Raw genomic sequence first — 20,459 nt, 5'->3', positions numbered from 1 at the left:
AAGGTGTTCATGCACAAGAATACACAAAAAGTGCTAAGGGTGCACATAAATGCATAAGAGGGCCATTCTCCCATCTTCTAAAAAACTGGAATACTTTAGATGGTATAGTCAACATTTTTAAATTGCTTGGACTATTGTTACCTTTTTCAGCGAAGTGTTCATTAATAATTAAGAAATGGTAACAAAGACTGAATTTTATCAACACTAAGACTATCTTAAATTGAGTAGCTCAGAGTACATTAAATAGCAGCAGGAAACCAACTCACCTTTGTTGTACTTAATATACCATATTTATAATGGGCATGTTGGGAACCATTATCTCTCCCAATGCCATCTGATCCTTCTGGACTTTTTCCTGTTGATAATTATACTTTGTGGCATCATGATGTCTTAATTCTTAGAACATAGAACATAGAACAATACAGCACAGAACAGGCCCTTCGGCCCACGACGTTGTGCCGAACATTTGTCCTAGCTTAAGCACCCATCCATGTACCTATCCAATTGCCCCTTAAAGCTCACCAAAGATTCTGACTCTACCACTCCCACAGGCAGCGCATACCATGCCCCCACCACTCTCTGGGTAAAGAACCCACCCCTGACATCTCCCCTATACCTTCCACCCTTCACCTTAAATTTATGTCCAATTGTAACACTCTGTTGCACCCGAAGAAAAAGTTTCTGACTGTCGACTCAATCTATTCCTCTGATCATCTCATAAACCTCTATCAAGTCACCCCTCTGCTAATGAACGCTAATACACCATAGGCCTTCTTACAAGCCCTATCCACCTGAGTGGCAACTTTCTTGATGACAATGAAGGAAGTGCATCATATGATATGGCTTTAGCCCTTAATAGTCTGAAATATTTGATACTGTGGCACATTCTCACATGTAAAATTGATTTGACACAGTTTAGAAACTGGTATAGATAAATAAATTCATAGTATGTTTAAAAACATTGTAGAAATAAGCAAAGACTTAAGAATCTATAAAAATATGCAATGTCAGGATTTGATATTGATAGAAATTTAAATTTTGCAACAGATATATTATGCTAAGTAATGCACAAAAATCTTGGATGGGAATGATTCACCTGGTAAAGGAAAACTGGATGATGACTAACAGTATCTATTTTGTTGTTAGTAAATTAAACTCAGGCATTTGAGGAAAAAAGGAACCAAACTTTTAAGTCAGAGAACCAATAAAATTGTGATAATACAAAAACAATGTTTAAATAAACCACACATGATAGATTCTGTGAAATTTGGAACATTTTAAATATATCTAAGTGACTATTTGCAAGGAAAATATCTTTGGTCCACATATTTTTGTGTGAATTGAAAATTAATCTGATTATTATTTAAAATTGCAATTTGGGTTTACAAACGATTAAACTCAGTCACCTCAATTTTGCAGCATATTCTTGAAATATTACAATCATATGTTGCTTGGCAAAATGTAATTATAACAAGAATCAATATGTCCTGTTCTTTCACTGGAGCTGGCTTTTAACATTCTGAAATTCTTGTTGCTGTGGTAACAGAGTCACAGAGTTTCTGTAGTTCAGTTGCTAAGGACAGGTTTGGAACCCAAATTCTTTTCTAAATGTATTTATAATGTGACACATGGGGTCCATGGAAAATAAAAGTGTAGTATGAAATCAACAATTGCATTAATCTCTTGGAAAAACCTATGTTACTTGGCAACCAACACAAATGTATTCAAAATATATTTGCTTGAAATAAAACATGTTGAGGAAATAGTTCAAGCTTGTGAATGATGAAATTAGGCACTAATTTAATTTAATCTTTTTACTGCCATTTGTAAGCAACACTGCACATTCTATGAATTTAAATTGAAATGTAATTCAATTATAGGCTTTAATAATCTGCATAATGTGTCTCTGCAGCTTCATCTAAAAATACAGAAAGGCTTGTTTTAGCAATCTAAACATGACAAAGGTCTCCTTTAACATTTATGTTTCCACAAAAGCTAGCAGAGTGTTAGGTTAGAGTGGTCCTGAGCATCTTATGCATAATCATACTTTTGAACTTGCACTAACACTGAAATGAGCTGACAGAGGATGCTGCTCATGTGGAATGTTTATAGAATGTAGAAATGTGTGCTTCATACAAGCATTCCCCCATCCCTGCCCCCCACCACACCAAAAAAAAAGACATTGTCCTATACCATGAAATAACTTTCCATCAATCATTTGCAATCATAAAAAGTGAAGATGGTGCATTAAGGAGGTTATAGAATAACAGAATATACAAGATCTGAAGAATTATTAACAGCCCTCATTGACAGCTGAAAACAAGTAATCTGCATTTACACTGCATTCATCTTTGAAATATAACTGAGGATGCTACAAATAATAAAACCAACCATATTGATGGGAATACCTTTGTTGCAAACCTGTCCTTAGCAACGGGGGGGGGGGAGAGGGGTTGGAGGGTGGAGGGAGTGCACGGGAGAAGGGAGGGAAGTCTGTGTGTAAGACATGCAGTTTTTCTCAGTTTGTAAGTAAATAATTTATGCAGATTTAAAAATAATTTTCTTAAATCAGCTATTACATTGCTAATGCACAAATAAAACTCTGACTCTCTTCTGGGAACTGTCATTCTGCTTGCCCAGCTTAAAGCTTGATCTTTTATCTCAAACCTTCCCTTCTGGAGGTCTCTCTTTATTTTCATTTGTCCATCTCACTAATATCCTTGTTCAAGAGTTTCTTTTTCTCTTCTTTTGAGGTTATCTTACATTCTCTACATCAGGGGAACCTCCAGCCCACAGGTCAAATCCAGCCCAGTAGCCCCTCTGCCAAGGTCCTGGAGCAAATGGCTATGACAGAGTGGAGATGGCAGCACAGCAGAGAAGTGGGAACTCCTGAGAACCAATGCCAATGAAGCAGCTGCAGAGGCCTGAAGAGGGCAGCAGCCAAAGGCGTAGGGGACACCGGAGGAGAACCACCAGCAAAGGTCTTTATCCAAAGATCTATCATAGAATGACCACAAAACTGGCTGATGCAAATCAAAGAGGAAAGGTGGGTGCAATGTGTTCTGTTTTTAATGAAAAAAAGCAAGGATTGGGAACCCTTTCTTCTATTGGGAACTAGTCACACTTGGATGAAATTAATCAAGAATCGCACACAAAGAAAAAGACAAAGACAGAGTGGTTTTATTTTATTGAGAGAGAAAACCGAAATATCCAACATCTCCTACTGTTAAAGTATGAGGGCTGAAGTTGTTTTGCCCAACTAAGTCTTCCTTTACCATAGAGATGTACAACAAGGAAACAGACCCTTTGGTCCAACCTGTCCATGCCAATCAGATATCCGGACCCAATCTAGTCCCACCTGCCAGCACCTGGCCCATATCCCTCCAAACCCTTCCTATTCACATACTAATCCAAATGCCTTTTTAAATGTTGCAATTGTATCAGCCTCCACCACTTGCTCTGGCAGCTCATTCCATACATGTACCACCCTCTGCATGAAAACGTTGTGCCTTAAATCTCTTTTATATATTTTCCCTCTCACCCTAAACCTATGCCCCCTCATTCTGGACTCCCCCACCCCAGTGAAAAAAAAGACTTTGTCTATTTATCCTATCCATGCTTCTCATAATTTTGTAAACCTCTATAAGGTCACACCTCAGCCTCCAACACTCCACGGAAAACAGCCCCAGCCTGTTCAGCATCTCTCTATAGCCCTCCTCCAACCCTGGCACCATCCTTGTAAAATGTTTCTGAACCCTTTCAAGTTTCACAACATCTTTCCAATAGGAAAGAGACCAGAATTGCACGCATATTCCAACAGTGGTCTAACTAATGTCCTATACAGACGTAACATGACCTCCCAACTCCTGTACTCAATACTCAGACCAATAAATGAAAGCACACCAAACACCTTCTTCACTATCCTATCTATGTGCGACTCCACTTTCAAGGAGCTTATGAACCTGCACTCCAAGGTCTCTTTGTTCAGCAACACTCCCTAGGACCTCACCATTCAGTATACAAGTCCTGCTAAAATTTGCTTTCCCAAAATGCAGCACCTCACATTTATCTGAATTAAACTCGATCTGCGACTTCTCAGCCCATTGTCCCACCTGATCGAGATTCCGTTGTAATCTGATGTAATCTTCTTCGCTGTCCACTACACCTCCAATTTTCAGGTCATCTGCAAACTTACTAACTATAGCTCTTATGCTCACATCCAAATCATTGATATAAATGACAAAAAGTAGTGGACCCAGCACTGATCCTTATGGCACTCCACTGGTCACAGGCCTCCAGTCTGAAAAACAACCCTCCACCACCACCCTCTGTCTTCTATCTTTGAGCCAGTTCTATATCCAAATGGCTAGTTCTCCCTGTATTCCATGAGATCTAATCTTCCTAATCAGTCTCCCATGGGGAACCTTGTCGAATACCTTACTGACGTCCATATAGGTCACATCTATCGCTCTGCCCTCATCAATCCTCTGTTACTTCTTCAAAAAACTCAATCAAGTTTGTGAGATGTGATTTCCCACACACAAAGCCATGTTGACTATCCCTAATCAGTCCTTGCCTTTCCAAATACATGTACATCCTGTCCCTCAGGATTCCCTCCAACAACTTGCCCATCACTGAAGTCAGGCTCACTGTCTATAGTTCCCTGATTTGTCCTTACCAACTTTCATAAACAGTGGCACCACGTTAGTCAACCTCCAGTCTTCCGGCACCTCACCTGTGACCATCAATGGCACAAATATCTCAGCAAGAGGCTCAGCAATCACTTCCCTAGCTTCCCACAGAGTTCTAAGGTACGCCTGATCAGGTCCTGGGGATTTATCCACTTTATGCTTTTCAAGACATCCAGCACTTCCTCCTCTGTAATATGGACATTTTTCAAGATGTCACCATCTATTTCCCTACATTCTATACCTTCCACGTCCTTTTCCACAGTAAATACTGATGCAAAATACTTGTTTAGCATCTCCCCCATTTTCTGTGACTCAACACAAAGGCCGCCTTGCTCATCTTTGAGGGGCCCTATTCTCTCCCTAATTACCCTTTATGTATTTGTAAAAACCCTTTGGATTCTCCTTAATTCTATTTGCCAAAACTATCTAATGTCCCCTTTCTGCCCTCCTAATTTCCCTCTTAAGTAAACTCCTACTGCCTTTATACTTTTCTAAGGAATCACTCGGTCTATCCTGTCTATACCTGACATATGCTTCTTTCTTTTTCTGAACCATAACCTCAATTTCTTAGTCATGCAGCATTCTCTGTACCTACCAGCCTTTTCTTTCACCCTAACAGGAATATACTGTCTCTGGACTCTCGTTATCTCATTTCTGAAGGCTTCCCATTTTCCAGCCGTCCCTTTAACTGCAAAAAGCTGGTCCCAATCAGCTTTTGAAAGTTCTTGCTTAATACCGTCAAAATTGGCCTTTCTCCAATTTAGAACTTCAACTTTTAGATCTGGTCTATCCTTTTGCATCACAGTTTTAAATCTAATAGAATTATGGTCGCTGGCCCCCAAAGTGCCCCTCCACTGACACCTCAGTCACCTCCCCAACCTTATTTCCCAAGGGTTTTGCATCTTCTCTAGTAGTTACATCCACATACTGAGTCAGAAAATTTTCTTGTGCACACTTAACAAATTCCTCTGCATCTAAACCCTTAATTTTATAGCAGTCCCAGTCTATGTTTGGAAAGTTAAAATCCCCTACCATAACCGCCCTATTATTCTTACAGATAGCTGAGATCTCCTTACAAATTTGTTTCTCAATTTCCCTCTGACTATTAGGGGGTCTATAATACAATCCCAATAAGGTGATTATCCCTTTCTTATTTCTCTGTTCCACCCAAATAACTTCCCTGGATGTATTTCTGGGAATATCACCTCCTCCCACCAGTGCAGCTGTATTGCTATCCCTCATCAAAACGCTACTCCCCCTCCTATCTTGTCTCCTTTTCTATTCTTCCTGTAGCATTTGTATCCTGGAACATTAAGCTGCCAGTTCTGTCCATCCTGAGCCATGTTTCTGTAATTGCTATGATATCCAAGTCCCATGTTCCTAACCATGCCCTGAGTTCATCTGCCTACCCTGTTAGACCAAACAGTGATGCAACTCTCAGTGCATGTTCACTCAAATTGGGATAGTCAGCAGCAGCTACACAGAGTCTGCAGGATTCCAGGTTGTTGTCCCATGTTCCTAACCATGCCCTGAGTTCATCTGCCTTCCCTGTTAGACCAAACATGATGCAACTCTCAGTGCATGTTCACTCAAATTGGGATAGTCAGCAGCAGCTACACAGAGTCTGCAGGATTCCAGGTTGTTGGATTTAGCCTTTCGAGCACTGTTACTTTTCAGTTCTCTGCCTTCAAATTGAAGATTCAGGCAGCTTCACTATTGAACAGTGTGGCAAAAATATTTAATTCCAATTCTTTCACTTTCAGGTCTTGAATCTGTGCACAAAGTTTCTGAAGTAAATGTGCGCACTCCTTGGCATGTTCCTCTGTTGTTGTAGATTGTTGATCCTGGAAAAGGTAGGAAGGTGCACTTTTTCAGCTGCATTTGCCTCAGCTTTAATTTGACTTCAAATGATAGCAAAAAGTTGCTTAGACTTTTGCAACTTGACATTGAGCTGAAATAGGTATGGTACCATGTCAACCATGAATACCAAGTTACACAGCCACTTGTGCTCACTCAGCTCAGCCACAGTTCCCCCCACCCTCCCTTTCTTCCATGAAAATGTTCAGTCCTTTCTTCAGTTCGCAAAACGACATCGGCATATTCCCTGCCTACGCCATCTCAGTTCACAAGAGTAAGCTAAATAGTCATATCATGATTCAAGATCTTTCAGTAACTCTTTAAACAGTTAATGCTTGTTACTACTTTCAACATCACATTGATCAAGCCACAGGCACCACATTATTTTCTTGATGACTGAAGCAACGGCATACAATCAGCTTGGATCAAGTGAAGTGACACATCTCTTTCTTGAAAGGAGCAACTAATCCCTTCTGAAATCCAATCATGACTGGAGCACCATCAGTAGTAAAACCCATTAACTTTTCCAATGATAGCCGAAGCTGTACACTGCCGATGCAATGCTCTCAAAAAGGCATTGGCAGATGGTGTTAGCCATTTTCCCAGCTGACTGCAATAAGAGGTCACTGCACCCACGTTAGCCAGCCTGGGATGGGGAGATAGCTCCACAGGTCAGTGCTACCTTTACCATCAAAATGGACAGCAAGTGCTACAAACATCTGCGCTCCACATGGATTGGTAGCACTGTCTTCTCCCTGCTACCTCACACTTACAGAACCATCACTCTCTTAATTCTATCACTGCATCTCGCTAAGAGTGAAGGACCACAGCCCACAACATTGCATGCATTATGTCCTCTCAAGGGCTCAGAGTCATCACAGACTCTACAACTAGTAACCTTTCCTTCCCTCTGTCTTTCCTGCTCAGTCACTGGGAGTACCTCATTCTTCTCCTGCTCAGGCATGATCAGTAACTACTCACACAATCACTTCCATCAAACTCAATCCTTCCCTGTGTCTCATTGCAACTAACACTGGTCCATATCCAGGCTGACAGGGCCAAGATAGGCCAGTGCATTGGGAGCTTAGTCATACAAGCTAGGAAAGATAAAACACTTATGCTGATAGGACAGCAACGACCAATCAACTCAGTAAGTTCCACTGTGTTGTGCTGCTGTCCCCATTACCATCAGAACCAACTCATCTATAACTTGCACAACCTTTTATTCATCTTCTTCATATAATTGCACTTCTCTTCTCTTACGTAGGCATTAGCAGCATGCAGCAAACCTTCACACTAAAGAGATCTGTACCAGACACAGCTTCACCATCCAGCTCTAACGAGGAAGCCCATTCAACCTTCAGAAGGTGCAGTGGTAAAACTTTCACTTGCACCCTCTACCAACTCAGACACTTTCCACTTCAGTGGGTACTGTATCTAGATTAGATTTGTATGCCCAATCTGGTCTGCATGTTACTGACATATGTCTGCAGGTGGTCATGGTAGAAATGTCGAGATCTCTGGTACATGGGGCTATGGGGACCACACATCTGCTTAGCCCAGGCAGAAAATGAGTTCATGTATTTTGTCATCAAAGACTTGGTCAATCTGCAACGACATGCGCAAAAACATCAGGCAGGTGTTCCAAAGACTTTTGGTAAGATAGAATGAAAGATGGACAAGTCTACCAACATTTTCATTACTGTGTTGTCTCTAGCATGTGATTGGCTACCTCCATGACAATGGTGGTGACTATACTGGAAAAGAGGTCCATTAACATTTAATGGCCACCAGATACACACTCAGATGCCATCAATTTAGCCATGGGTGTGGACCATGAAGAGATGAAAGGAGGATAAGGAATATCAATCTCACTTGAGGTGCCACTTCCAAACAGGAAGACTTAGATCTCCTGGAAGCTTTTCCTCAGGACAATCCAAATGTGCTGCCACCATAGTTCCTCCTGCTCATGATCTCAAAGTCTGCAACAGTACAAGGGGAGATGCGAGAGTAACAGTGACCTGCTTGAGCCCTTCTTTGAGAGCTTCTAGTCCCATTCTATTCACTACAAAGTCCTACCTTACTATCCGTAATTGCCCCCATCACAGTGACCATTCTCTCCATAAACTGATACAATGAAGTCCATCCCATATGTCGCCTGCTTGCTTTCCCCAGGATGTAACAGACTACTTCAATAAGCCCCGGATTATTAGCGATCCAACTCCTGTATATGACCCTACCCCCCAAGACTGATCTCTCACAGCCATCCTGAACAGCCTTTTCTAATCCCCAGAATTCTAACACTTCACTGTGACTAACAGTAACAGACTGTAACAGTACAGATTCCTAGACCACGTAGGACCGAGCACCTCATGGACTGTCGCCCTGAACTGTAAGTGGACCAGCCCTTTGAGTGTGACACTGCCCCTTGACTGATTGGAATCCACCTTCACCCCACTAAAACTCTCATCCCTTTTTACTTTCACACATCACTATTACCTCCAAACACAATCCATTCCGTTTGCTGAATCGGCTACTGACAAATACTGCAGCTCTTCTGTTGCCACAACTTGCCATGTCCTCTTTGACTGAAACATTTATTCTTCAGTGCTCCTCAGTGCCACTGGTCCTTCTGCTCTAAAATAGTTATATCAGGGGAGGGGGGTCTGCCATCCTCAAAAGTTGTACTAAAGATCTTGTGTTCTCGAAAGTAAGCAAAGATAAAGCAGATGCCTGGCTCCTTGTCAGCAGTAAAAATTCTGTGCAGATCCATCTGATGCCTAGCTGTCCCTCAGTGCTAAACAATTTGCTAGAAGCATGTAAATCCTCACTGTTGCTTAGCTCCAAAGTGTATGCCTGAAATGCCTGAACTGATGCTGAGTTGGGACAAGACCAAGTATGATGTTGAGAGTCTGGTGATTTCCTAATACTGAGATGTATGGTGTGTGTCCATTAATCATGAAGGTACCCTGAAGAAACTAGATAGCCAGCACAAACATTCCATAAGCTGCAGTGGATACTGATGAGACAAGGTGCCAGGTATCTGCTCGCTTTTACCACTTTTTGTAGCTTCTTTTTGCACTGTTGATTCTTGGTTGCAGAGAGGAAAACTAGAAGTGTGATGTTAATATGATGAGTTGGGCCATGAGTGAGATGAAAATACATGGAAATACACTTCTCACTACCTAACAGCAAGCTTCTGAACTTATCATCCAAGGAATTAAGGCAGGTATGCTTTTCTCAACAGCAAGAATCAGTTTTGAATTGGTTAAGTCATCTCGTTTGCCATTCCCACTAAGAGGGGAAACTTCCAACCAAAATTTATCTATGGTTTTCCTTTTCTGCTTGAGTATGTTGTGTATTTTCCTATGGTTTTATGTACTTATTGTCCATTTATGCAGCATGTAATTTTTAATACACCCTCTTTTCCCTCTCACACGAAGAGCTAAAGAAATATTTGAGATTCACAATTTCTGTGACACCAGAAATCTTCCTCTGAAAACTAAAGGATCAATTATGCCCGCATAGTACTAAATTGAGGGAAAACAGAATTTGGAGGTGGAATTTTCCAATTTCAGGCAAACAAATTGTTCTGGTCTGAAGAACAGGGACCAATTCTTAGTGATCAGATGAATGATATTAATGTATCCTAAGCTTAACATGGGCTAATCACGTATATGACTCAGGGAGAATGATAGTCAAGATCTTTATGCTCACGTAAATGTTGTAAAAATGACACTGCAAAATTTAAAAAATGCTTTAAAAAAAAAAAGAGTAATTTCTGTATTTCAAAGACATATCAGGAGACAATGGAACAAAAAAACCTGGACCCAGGTTGGTAAACAGAGCAGAGATTGTGCTGAGCTAGAAAGTAAACCAGAAATTAATCCCAGATCCATAAAGCTCCAAATCGGCTCAAGGTGAAAACTTTCGTTTGATCAGAGAAAGAACACTAGACTTTGTATGTGACCATATCCAGAAGAGAGAGTACAGAGGCTGGGGACTTGATGCATGCCCTGTTCAACAAATTCAAAATAGTGAAGATCACTATTAATAACTTATAGGTCAAAAACATAGAATGTAAGGAAAACAAAAAGTTAAAAATTATAATAACTATAAAAATAGGCTATTTCTTGTTCTGTGGAATCAGTTGTTAGAATGACATTGAAATGGGGACTGTGAGATCACATGATTCGCACAGACTAATCAATATTGGAAATAATTTATATTATATTCTTACTGGTCATTGTTTAATATGCAGTGAGAATAGATATCTATTATCAGAATTAATAAATTACAATTGTGAGATTGTTACCTCTTCAATTATTCTTGAACATTTTGTTTCAGCAGACAGTCTGAAACGATTGATAACGTTTAGGCAGAGAAGTTTGGAAGGTTAGCAATTTAGCAACTTTATAAAAACGTCTCTTTTAATTTTTCTGTATTTTTAAATTGCGAATTGAATTAGGAAAAAGGCATGCTTTACAACAAAGGATTGAAGAAGAAATCGATTTATTTTTAGAAAGAAACTGAAACGCTTATGTGTGTTTACACTGCTAATTTGCTTAACCAGTGGGGGTGGCTTTTTGTAGGCAGGCAGTACCAAAGGGTGTATATAAAGTAAGATTTAGCCAGAAAGATTATTGATTGATTTGTAGAATTGTGATCAGAGGCCACCAGCCTGACAACAACTATCTGATTGACTTGTGTAGCCGAACAGTTTGTGGATATGAACAATACTGGCAGAAGTTTTCATACTACTAAAAGGGCACATGGTATGTTTTTCTTTTTAGTAAAATACCTAAAGCCTGAAGTAAGCCAGTTTATTTTTCCTCACAAGTTGCTGTATGCTGCAACCTTTAAATCATTAACTAAGAAACTTTGCAGTTAGTGTAATAATTGCCTGAGTCTCTTACAAAGCAGTGAAAAGAACCTGGAGAAGAGAATTTGAAGAGAACATCCCGGTAAGGAAAAGGGTAATCTCAGTAAACCTTGTGGACTGGGGCCATTAAACCTTTTCCCCCAGTTTCTTTTTAAATGCTCCACCCATAATACCAATGTTTTTGTGTACACACAGGTGTATGTGCACGCGGGAGAGGGTGGTATTAGATAGAGGTTAGAGTTTTAACTGGTAAAGCTATATGCCGACAGTTCATCGTTGTTCAGTTGTAGTTGAAAAATATTTATTTATAATCAGTAGTGGTAAGTAAAGAAACCTTGTCTGTGGTTTCTATTAGCATGGAACTATCTGACAGACAAATTGGGACTTGCTATACTTCAAGAATAATGTGAAATGATTTTCTGTGCTATACCCCAGCTAGGTGTGACAAAGATAGAGCAGAAAGGTCTTCTTTTTAAACAATGCTGAATTGTCATAGTACATTAAATTCCTAATAACAACCAACAAACAGCTGAGAGGACATACACAGTGTTTGCACGTGCATGAAACATATACAAGATAAATAAACTTTGGGTCCCTTTACTAATCCACCAGCTACACAGTATGCTTAACTGTGACAGCTAAATGAATCAACCTCTCCAGCATCTCAAAAAGCTTGCTTACAAAGTGTTACAAAAAAATACTCTGAATTTCAGAAAGATTTCAGAATGCGAAGAAGGAAAGCAAGCTTAGGTACATTGTGTTTCAATTAGTTTTCAAGAACAGCTGATACAGAATAGTTTAAAGGATATTCAGAGATTCATCTAATTTAAGGCCCATCTCAACTTTAAAAGTTACAAATAAAATTGAAGATTAAAATTTACTTATTTCTGTCACTAAACTAATTGTTTAATGATAACCTCATCTATCCTCTGCAGCCTCAGAATGCAATTGTACTAATATTAAAATGAAAACAGTTTCTATGTGGGCATTTCAAATTTCCTAACTTAAACCTGGACATATAGCCATTCGGATGGAATCTATGACTGCAAGTGAATTGAAACAATGGACTAAACCCTCTGGTTCGCCAGAGACCAGGCTGAAATGTGCACTGCGACACTGTTTTAAGTCTCTGACTCTGATTACAGGTCAGAGACTTAGAACAGTTCCACATTATTTATCTGGATAGTTAGCCAGGTGAAACAGATTAAAATTATAACTAGATAATCCAATCCCTCAATCACTTTCAACCACCACACCAGAATTTCTCACTACTTCTCCCAAATCCCCGAAAACGCCCCCAATTTGATACTCCACCCAGTCGGACTAGGATCTAGTCCGTCCAAATTGACCTGCCTCACTAACCCTACCCATTCACAAACATTCAAAGAGTGGATCTTGAAATTTACTATAGCTAATGCCATAAAAAAACAGGTGTGTGTCTGGTCTTTTTACAGTTTTACTGTGCTCCGATGCAAGTCTCTGAGGGACACTGCTGTATACATTTGTGAGCAAGCTGTAATCGGAAGATCTAACAAAAAATGAGCAGCAGTACTGAATAATGAAAACAATGAGTGCGACTGCAATTCTCTTGTCATTTCTATTGCTTGAAAGATTTGATGTAATAAATTTTGATCATTAGGTTTCACGACTTGAGGCTTCACAAGGGTGATGTGATCTTAGCTAATGGGACAATCTGTAAATAGAAATTGGAGGAGTAGGAGGATAATGCAAGAGTAGCACCCAGATTCAGTGAAGGATCACTGGATTTATTGCTGATAGCAGGAGAGTATACTTCTCTCTATTAAAGTTAGGATAATTTCTGCTGCTCCATCCAAGAAAGCAATTTTCAATTCAGCTGAAGAGGTAAGCAACAGGAGCATTGTGCCTAGGTCTTGGAAGCAGTGTAGGAGACAGTTTAATGATCTAATGCGATCAGGAAAAATGAGTGCATTTGCTGATTCATCTACATCCTACATCATTCCATTCATCTACATCATTTCCATTACTCTGTATTATGAGCACACTCCATCTCATGACTCCGCAATTACACTAAACATTCAGCACCACCAACCTACACCTTCGATAGACTTGATCACTTCCCATTCACCATGTAGTATCATTCTACATCTTATTGAAGCTCTATCACAATTCCACTCCATTTTCTAAAAAGTCCTTATGGAACTGTTTAGTACTTGTATTTACTTATAGACAATGAATAAAATATGTTTTAAATTAATAAAAATCTTACACAAAGGGTGGGGGAGTCTAGAACTAGAGGGCATAAGTTTAGGGTGAGAGGGGAAAGATATAAAAGAGACTTAAGAGGCAACTTTTTCACTCAGAGGGTGGTACATGTATGGAATGAGCTGTCAGACGAAGTGGTGGAGGCTGGTACAATTGCAACATTTAAAAGACATTTGGATGGGTATATGAATAGGAAGGATTTGGAGGGATATGGGCCAGGTGCTGGTAGGTGGGACTAGATTGGGTTGGGATATCTGGTCGGCATGGACGAGTTAGACCAAAGGGTCTGTTTCCTTGCTGTACATCTCTATGACTCTATAACTCTAGGTTCTCCATAAAGCCACAAGAACAGAATTAGAAGATCATTGGGCCCAACAAGTCTGCTCCACCATTCATTCAATCGCGTTCGATATGTTTCTCAATCTCACTCTCTTGCCTTACTAATCTTACTAATCAAAAACTTATCTTTCTCTGGCTTAAAGACACTCAATGACTCACTTAACAGCCTTCTGCAGTAATGAGTTCCACAGAATAACCATCCTCTAGCTGAAGAAATTCCTTCTCATCTCACTTCTAAAGGATTGTCTCTTCCCTTGGAATCTGTGCGATCGGGTCCTAGTCTCTCCCACTAGTGGAGATATCTTCTCCCATGTTCACCATATCCAGTTCTCTCAGTAGTCTGTAAGTTGCAATCAGTTGCTCCCTCATCCTTGTAAACTACATCGAGTACAAACCCAGAGTCCTCAACCACGCCTTATATAACAAGCTCTTTGTCCGTGGCATGATTCTTGTAAATCTCCTCTGCACCCCTTCCAATGCCAACACATCCTTCCTTAGTTATGGGGCCCAAAACTGCTCACAATATTCCAAATATGGTCTGACCAGAGCCTTATACAGCCTCAGCACTGCATCTCTGTTCTTGTATTCTTGAAATGATGCTAAAATAGTATTTTGCCTTCCTAACTGCCAACTCAACTCTTAATATTAAGAGAATCGTGAACTAGGACTCCTAAATCCCTTTGTGCTTCAGATTTCCAAAGCCTTTAACCCATTTAGAAAATAGTCTGTGCCTCTGTTCACCCTACCGAAGTGCATAACCTCATACTTTCCCACACTGTATTCCACATGTCACTTCTTTGCCCACTTTCCTATCCTGTCCAAGTCCTTCTGCAGCTTCTCCACATCCTAAATATTGCCTGCCCCTCCACCTATCTTTGTGTCATCTGCATTCTTAGCAACAATGCCCTCAGTTCCTTTATCCAGATCATAAATGTATAATGCAAAGAGTTGTGATCCTAACACTGACCTCTGCAGAATTCTGCACGTCATTGGCTGCTGTCCTGAAAAAGACCCCTTTGTCCCCACTCTCTGTCTTTTGCCAGTCAATCACTCCTCTAACCATGCCAGTACCTTGCCCCTAACACCATGGGCTCTTATCTTATTTAACGGCCTCCTTTGGTAATAGGCCTTTTCGAAATCCAAATATATCACATCCACTGGCTCTTTGTCTAACTTGCTCATCATCTCCTCAAAAGAATTATAATAGATTTGTCAGGCATGACCTCCCCTTGATAAAGCAGTGCTGACTCAGCCATACTTTACCATGCACTTCCACGTACTCCACAATCTCATCCTAAATAATGGACTCTAAAATCTTATCAATAATTGAGGTCAGGCTAACCAGGCCTAACCAGTTTTGTGTCTTCTGCCTCCCTCCCTTCTTAAACAGGGGTGCAACATTAGCCATATTCTAGTTCTCCAGTTCTTCTTCTTAAAAGACTATGCATTTGGGTGAATACCCCATCTTCACTCACTGAGTGCAAGGAAAAGAACTGGACGTGCTGCCAAAGATCACTGAAGGATATAGGATTTCCTAGCAATAAGTCATGATTTGGAGGAGCCGGTGTTGGGCTGGGGTCAGCAAAGCTAAAAATCACAACATCAGTTTATAGTCCAATAGGTTTATTTGGAGGCACTAGCTTTCGAAGCGCTGCTTCTTCATCAGGTGGTTGACTGATGAAGAAGCAGCACTTCAAAAGCTAGAGCCTCCAAATAAACCTGTTGAACTATAACCTGATATTGTGCGATTTTTAACTAGAAATACGTTATACACCTGTATTCCTCTCAGTCAAATGTGATACTTCATATTTTCTTCGCCTGTTTTGCAGAGAAACCTTTATGCTTCTGAGTTGTTTACTTCGAGTACATAAATTATGGTAGATTTTTCTACTTAATTATAAATAAGATTGAATAAAAATCTATATATACACAATGTGGCATCAAAATTGGAAATGAATTACTATTTATATTCCTTGGGCCAACTACCTTTGGCCTTCAACCTGACTTTGCACAAGCATTGCTTTTGATGCTGACTTGGGCATGTCTGACACCACAGGAAATTAAACAGTACTGTAAAAATCTTAACATTTGTGTACACTTCCTCACTTTCTTCATTATAAATTCCCAGTCTATTTTTGAGGCATCCTTAGGATCTCATTCTTGGAGTAATTAGAACGTTACTTAACAAATAGAGTCAAATACATGCAGTTCAGATAGACTGGGATATCAATGTACTGTACTCTGATAAAATCAGTCATACCCATTCTAATTCTTCACGACTTCCCATACACAAGGACATTCAGCTCAGTCAGCCTAATCAACTATTCACTTAGATTATGGCTAATCTTTTGAGAGCCACGAGACTCTTGCACTCAGCAAGTTTCTGAATATTGAATTAATTATAAACACATATCCATCATAGTTGCAAAAATGATGTCAAACTGATAAAAACATATATGAATACATCCTCACAACAAACAGAAATCAACATTACTCTGGAACATGAATTCAATTACCACGTTTGGCATTTGGCAAGACAGGTTTTGAGGGAGAACTGATGCCAGCAATGGTTTCTTGCTTCTGGTTGATGGTAGAGATAAAGGTGCTAAAAGTTGGAAATTGGACTTTGGATCCTCTTTCACTTCCCTGCAATAAGACAAGATGTACTGATTAAAAATAGTTTTAAAAATCTGTAATAATTATTACCAATGAGGGAATCATTAGTGATTGATAACACTCACAAATAGTTAAAACACAAGTTACAAATAAAGCTACTCCCCATATGAATTATAATGGACATACACTGGTGGTCATCTGAAGACACAAGCAACTAAAAAATGTTCATTCCAATAAAACGTGAAGAAATATGGCACAAAATGCAATATAATATTAAACTAATCACAACCATATACTGTATCACATTTGTTCTGCTGTCTGTGTCTCTTTCTTTTAACAACTGTTATTGGAAATAATGGATGCCAGAAAGTGAGATTACAACGAAAATCCAAACTAAGGGTTCACAGAAATTCAGAAAATGCCTTTGAGCTAAAAATTGATTTAGAAAAAGTGAGTCAAGCTGTATTTAAAACTGATAAATTACCTGATTCTATGGGATGCATTTACAGGTACTGAGGAATTAACGGATGAAAATTGCAGAAATAATGTCTGTAATCTTCCAATCCTCCTGAGATATAGGAGTGGCCCCAAGAGGTTTAGGGAAACTTTAAATATTATGTCCTTCATCAAAAGCAATTCTAGGCCAGACATTCAGTTTAACACAGCAGTGAGAAAGCTTTTTAAGATAATAATCTGGAGAAATTAACAGCCACTTAGACAAGAATGGATTGCATTAGGAAAGGCATCATGGATTTGTTAAGAACTAATTGGATTCAACTAATTTTTTTTAAATGAGTTGATAGCAGGGCCAGTGCAACCATGCAACCAAAGTAGATAGTTACCTTGAGCAGCAGGTTTTGAAGGATGGAGGGAATTGGATGAGCTATTCATGAAATGACACAAATAATCATCAGCTTCCATTTATATTCACTGATTTACATCCACATACTCTGACAGACATGAAGATTTACATGAATTTATATTGCAGTATTTTGCAAAATTCATATTTCCCATCATGTTTAAATACTTTCAGAAATTTGTACATCCACATAGTTATCACAAGATTATTTCACGACCAGTAAATAATTTGTGATGATTATGATTTTATAAAATTGTGTATAAAATCGTCTAGTAACTTGCAGGAACACAACATTATGCCATGTGAAACATTTTACACGTTATAAAATGAGAATTTCTTCAAGCACATATGTGAAAAGTATAAAATTAGTAAAACATTGTCTTCGTACAAGTAAACCAAATCTGTAATTATAAATGCAGAATTTTATTCTTAATAATGCACAATATTAACTTTCAAATGTGGCACTAAGTTTCAACTAGGGCATCTAATACTCCCACAATGGCCCAGAGTAATAGAGTTCATATAGCTGCTATAGTGTATATGGGCATCTAAAAGTGGCTTTGATAAAGTTTCCAGCACTTGGCATAAGATATTACTTTGAATGTGATGGCGACAGATTCAATTATGGATTTCAAAGGGGAATTGGATAACTATCTAAAGAGAAAATGAAGTGCAGGACGAAAGAGAAAAACAAGTGAGACTAGCTAAGTTGCTCTTTCAGAAGGCTGTAAAGGAATGGTAGACCAAACTGTCCTCTTCTGTGTGGTTACCATGGTTCTGTATTGGCTCTTGGTATCTTATCACACACTAACAATTCATAGAATTCCCTAAGACTTGCATTTCATAAACCTTGCTCCATCTCCCTTTGTACAATGATAGAAAATAAAAACAAGGTAGAGCTAAGATAGTAATCAAAAGAACTGTTATGAGGGTGGGAGGAGGGGGCAATACACTGAAGGCAATTGATTCCTTTTGATTACAAAAAAGAATAAAACTATAAATTTTGAACTACAGCAGGATTAATTTTAAAAAGAAAGTAAACAACGCAACTGTATACATGAGCTCAATAATATCTAATACAGTAATAGTGCAAGGATGTTGTATTGTGATTGCCAACTCTCTAGGACTGATTAGGAATAGGAATAGATTCTTGACCTCCTTGGCAGTGCTATCAGTGACCTAAGCGTGTTAGCCCATATCCCATTTGTAACTTCAGCAATGTGACTATAAAATCTATTGCATAGTCACGAGACAGTTCTATTCTGCATATTGGCTTGGTCTCTTCTAGAAGTTTGTGGCCTGTATTGGTTTCCTTTTACAAGTGACTTATATCTGAGTCACTTGGGATGGCACAGCGGCTCAGTGATTAGCACTGCTACCTTACACCACGGACACGAGTGCAATTCCAGACTTGGGCAACTGTCTCTGGGCTTTGTCCAGATGCTGTCTCTTCCTCCCACAGTCCAAAGATGTGCAGGTTTGGGAACTGGCCATGCTAAATTGCCCACGGTGTCCAGGGATGTGCAGGCAAGGTGGATTAGCCATGGAAAATGCTGGGTTATAGAGATAAGGTAGGGGACTGGGTCTGGGTGGGATGCTCTTCAGAGGATCAATGTGAACCCAATTGGATGAATGGCCTGCTTCCAGACTCTAGGGATTCTATGATACTATGATCTTACTGTGGTAGGTTTCAGCAAACTGTACATAATACTGTTCATAATAAGTACATCTCTTATTAGTACAGAACCGTTCATCCTTTTTCTCATATTCTCTTGCACGTGACTACTTACGTCACTATTACAGCTCATGGTATATATCACCTTCACATTGTCATATCCATTTTTAATATATTGCAATAAGGTGCAGAAAGTACTCCAATTTTATTTGAATTCAGTAACAAAAGCTCAATGTTGGTAATATGTTGTTACTCTTATAATTTAAAATGGATAGAATTACAGAAAGTAAATTAGACTCAACAACTTAATAAAATACAACAGGTCTTATACATGAAGGAAAGTATCAGCCTACTTTTTATTGCTCTTTCACCATGATTTGTATAAGTCTGACATTAGCATTCTGTAGTCATTAACCAAATGGATTATCAAACTTTCAGATTTTGTTTAGACATGTCCCAAGGAGATACACGTTTTCCTCCTTAATATTTGTGCCTGTCACTATCTAACAGCGGTCAATAAAAGCCCTAGCAACAGCATCATCTCTGTACATTTAAAACACACCACCATGAAAATACATTTAAAATACTGAGATATACTAGTAGATCCTTATTGTGAAGATACTGTGGCAGACTGGATTGATACTGAGACATTAAAGGGTTAATTTGCTCTGCTGACCTGCAAGAAATTGGATGTCCCGAGGCTAGGATGGCTTACCTCTAACTTACAGGTAGAATTTACATTCCCATCATTTGTCATTCAGAGCCATTTTCTATGTATTATAAGAACACGACAGTTGGAATTTTGAGTACTCCCTGCAGTTAAAAAATGATTCACACCAGATTTGACCATTAAAGGGATGGCTTACATTATATTGTTTCTGGAAATGAGGTGGTCACTGCATTGTGTCATGAGTGGCATGTGACTGTGGGTTGTCTTGTGGGCATCATTGACTGTGATATAAAGATTTTGTATAAAGGAAGAACTGTTTCCTTTGTTCGAAGAGAGATCCCTTGACATGACTTCGCAAGCATTGCAAGGTGTATTAAAGGATTTCTCCAGAAAGCTTGTACTATACTGTGTTTAATAAATTTTGCTTGTTCACAGAAGTTGGTGTGTTGCAGTTGCTTCAAGTGTGTAAGAATCTCAAAGAAAAAGAACCTAACAATACCATACCACAATTATATTGTGATTGGTCAGTGATTAGTCTATCAAGACTAACTAGTGTATTTGCAACCAAAACACCAACTGCTACCTAGTCTCTGTAGTGGCTGTAACAAGGTCAGCCAGGTGGACCT

At 39.2% G+C, this 20,459-nt stretch overlaps 1 protein-coding gene across 1 annotated transcript in view; it reads right to left on the bottom strand.

The window, feature by feature from the left end:
• hectd2 (HECT domain containing 2) overlaps nt 1–20,459 on the bottom strand; it is a 102,387-nt gene that overhangs the window by 69,430 nt on the left and 12,498 nt on the right. The window contains exon 2 of the mRNA XM_043712450.1: nt 16,530–16,659. Coding sequence (XP_043568385.1) covers nt 16,530–16,659 — 130 coding nt within the window. The remainder of the gene's footprint in view (nt 1–16,529; nt 16,660–20,459) is intronic.

This window comes from Chiloscyllium plagiosum, chromosome 22, assembly GCF_004010195.1.
Source record: "Chiloscyllium plagiosum isolate BGI_BamShark_2017 chromosome 22, ASM401019v2, whole genome shotgun sequence".
NCBI lineage: Eukaryota > Metazoa > Chordata > Chondrichthyes > Orectolobiformes > Hemiscylliidae > Chiloscyllium > Chiloscyllium plagiosum.
The sequence above is the reverse complement of the archived record's forward strand: the minus strand, read 5'-3'. Positions and strand labels throughout refer to the sequence as shown.